This window comes from Lactuca sativa, chromosome 7 (genome assembly GCF_002870075.4).
Source record: "Lactuca sativa cultivar Salinas chromosome 7, Lsat_Salinas_v11, whole genome shotgun sequence".
Classification (NCBI taxonomy): Eukaryota; Viridiplantae; Streptophyta; class Magnoliopsida; order Asterales; family Asteraceae; genus Lactuca; species Lactuca sativa.
In genome coordinates, this window is record NC_056629.2 from 187,696,893 (window position 1) to 187,699,283 (window position 2,391).

Below are 2,391 nucleotides of genomic sequence, written 5' to 3' on the forward strand. Positions count from 1 at the left end.
CAAATTTGGCAGTTTTAATTTTACACTCCCTATGTTATCTTGGTGCAAGCCTATTATCGGTTAGTAACTTACTTAAGTAACCATCTAAAAAAGAAAAAAAAACAATTATATCATTTTAAAAAGTAAAGAAAAATAAATCACAATATAATAAAAAAGCTATCTTGCAATTTGAAAATTAAATTATTATATTAGTAATTACAATGAAATCATTTTTCAAAATTCAAAAAAAAAAATGAATAGTGAAAGTTGGCCCAAATTTAGCAGATTGGGCCTTAAATGGTCCAACTAGGCCCAACTATTTTAACAAATAGGCGGTGGATTATTTCTCTGCTCACTAGTCACATCTAAGTTCGTCACTCTTTCTTCCACAACAAAATCAGTTCTAGGGTTTTGATTCAGATAAATCAGTCACAACTGAAACAGTTTTGAATTTCAGTGCTTCAAGGTGACAAATGGGTCGGATATTTCTGGTGGAGTTGGAGGGAAGAACTTACAAATGCAAGTTCTGCAAAACAAATCTTGCCCTCGCCGAGAGTGTCATCTCCCGGGTAATGATTTGCGTATGATCTTCATCTACTCCGTTCAATTATACTGTTACAAGTTTCAATTTTAGGTTATGAAGGATTTTAGCATTTTGTATGATCTGCAACGCTAATTTGCATGTTCTTTTGTGATACAATTAGGGTTTTCATTGTCGCAGAGGAAAAGCATACCTTTTCAGCAACGTGTAAGTTATTCAAACTTCATCTTTACTTTGTGTACCAATTGAATTGACACTCTCCACTTCAAACACACATTTCAACTATGTCTTTCATATAATTCGATCTTAGGTTAATTTGAGCCAATTGTGCCCTGTTCTTATCTATCGCCTAAAAATACTGAGAAAAATTCATCAAGAAATGAAAATTTATGGTACTAACTAAATCTTGTAAATTCTTTCTTAAAACAAAGAGTGATTAAACTCCATCTTCCCACGTATTTGCAGTGGAGATGCGAGTAGGCAAATCAGGCTCACAAACAATTGGAAATGAATGAAGATGTTATTAACATATCCTTCAAGGATGATATATTTTTACATTTTTGGTCCCTCTACTATACTCACTCCGCTAAAAAAACACCTTCCACAACTTTGACCTATCGAGGTAACCATTGGAGTTACTATAGTGCAAGCGTTTTGTTATTTAGGGTGAACGTGACAGCTGGACCTATTGAGGAAAGGATGATGCTTTCAGGAATTCATACAGTTACAGATATATTTTGTGTATGTTGTGGACAAATTGTTGGTTGGAAATATGTAAGTCTTTACCCATTTATCACACACTTTCTATGTGCATTTTCGTAAATTTAATGTAAAATATTAAAAGTTTGTGATGAATCTTGAAATCTTGAAAACAGGAGACAGCACATGAACAATCTCAGAAGTATAAAGAAGGGAAATTTGTTCTTGAAAGGTATATATATAATAGTAACTTTAAGCTCTTTTCTTGTGATTATGAACAACTGAACTTGACTTTTTGTTTGACTTTATGTTTATGTGTTGGATAGAGGAAGGATAATGGATGGTCTTGATTCAGAATTTTACATTGATACTCGTCCAAGTTCAAGTGATGCTGAAGAAGCCTAATAATGTTTGTTGTTTTGACTATATAATGTTTGTTGTTTTGACTACATAGTATAATATATTATGATATATGGTATGTATAATTGAGAATAAATGGTGTAATATTGATGGAAATATGTTTTTGTATGGAGGAGTTGAGGCTTAATGTGATAAATAAGATGTGTGTGTTAGTTGTTAGGGATGCAATGTATTTTTTTTTTTAAATTTGTATCATATTCTATGAGACAAAAATTGTATTTTATTTTTTACTTTTTATCTTTTCTAAAATGTGGACAAGGTGTAGAAATTGACAACTACTTTGTGCAAAATATGTGACCCAGAGGAAATAAAACTTTTAATAACTTGTTAAACATCTTTCAAGAATCTCTAAATATTATTAAAAGAGAACTCTTAATTCACCAATGAAGCAATCAAGGCCTTTGATTGTATTTCAATCATATGATTTTCATCATTAGATCAAATTGATGACATCATCTTCTCAAAATAGAATTCAAACGTTTAATTATAGAATTTTTAAATTTACCAATTACATTTTAAACACAATTACATTAAATTATAGAATCTTTAATTATAAAAATTATTCATACTTTCGAAAATTTATTTCACAGTTCGGGCATAATTACATTTAACTATAGAATCTTTAAAATCAGCAATTATGTTATCAATTAAAGCATATCATTCTATTTATATATGAGACATCGGTTTCTCCATAAATCTGGCCAAAAATATGAATAACCGCCCTCATCTTTCTCCTCTATTTTTTCTCTTAA

At 30.4% G+C, this 2,391-nt stretch overlaps 1 protein-coding gene across 2 annotated transcripts; it reads left to right on the forward strand.

The window, feature by feature from the left end:
• The first annotated feature begins 328 nt into the window (after window positions 1-328).
• Window positions 329-1,798, forward strand: LOC111921531 (protein yippee-like At5g53940). Of its 2 annotated transcripts, none has more exons than XM_052765176.1 (5): window positions 329-560; window positions 684-727; window positions 1,186-1,294; window positions 1,396-1,451; window positions 1,546-1,798. In XM_052765176.1, exons 1-5 carry the CDS (start codon window positions 453-455, stop codon window positions 1,622-1,624), a joined length of 396 nt encoding a protein of 131 aa, XP_052621136.1. In that variant the 5' UTR covers window positions 329-452; the 3' UTR covers window positions 1,625-1,798. The 2 variants fall into 2 exon arrangements, with proteins under 2 accessions (XP_052621136.1, XP_023772882.1); XM_023917114.3 differs by having other exon boundaries at window positions 329-548.
• Window positions 1,799-2,391: the final 593 nt, after the last annotated feature.

Coding starts and splice junctions, on each gene's coding strand:
- LOC111921531 (XM_052765176.1), top strand. CDS start 453: ATGGGTCGGATATTTCTGGTGGAGTTGGAGGGAAGAACTTACAAATGC. Junction 561..683: donor TCTCCCGGGTAATGATTTGC/GTATGATCTTCA, acceptor TGATACAATTAG/GGTTTTCATTGTCGCAGAGG. Junction 1,295..1,395: donor AAATTGTTGGTTGGAAATAT/GTAAGTCTTTAC, acceptor TCTTGAAAACAG/GAGACAGCACATGAACAATC.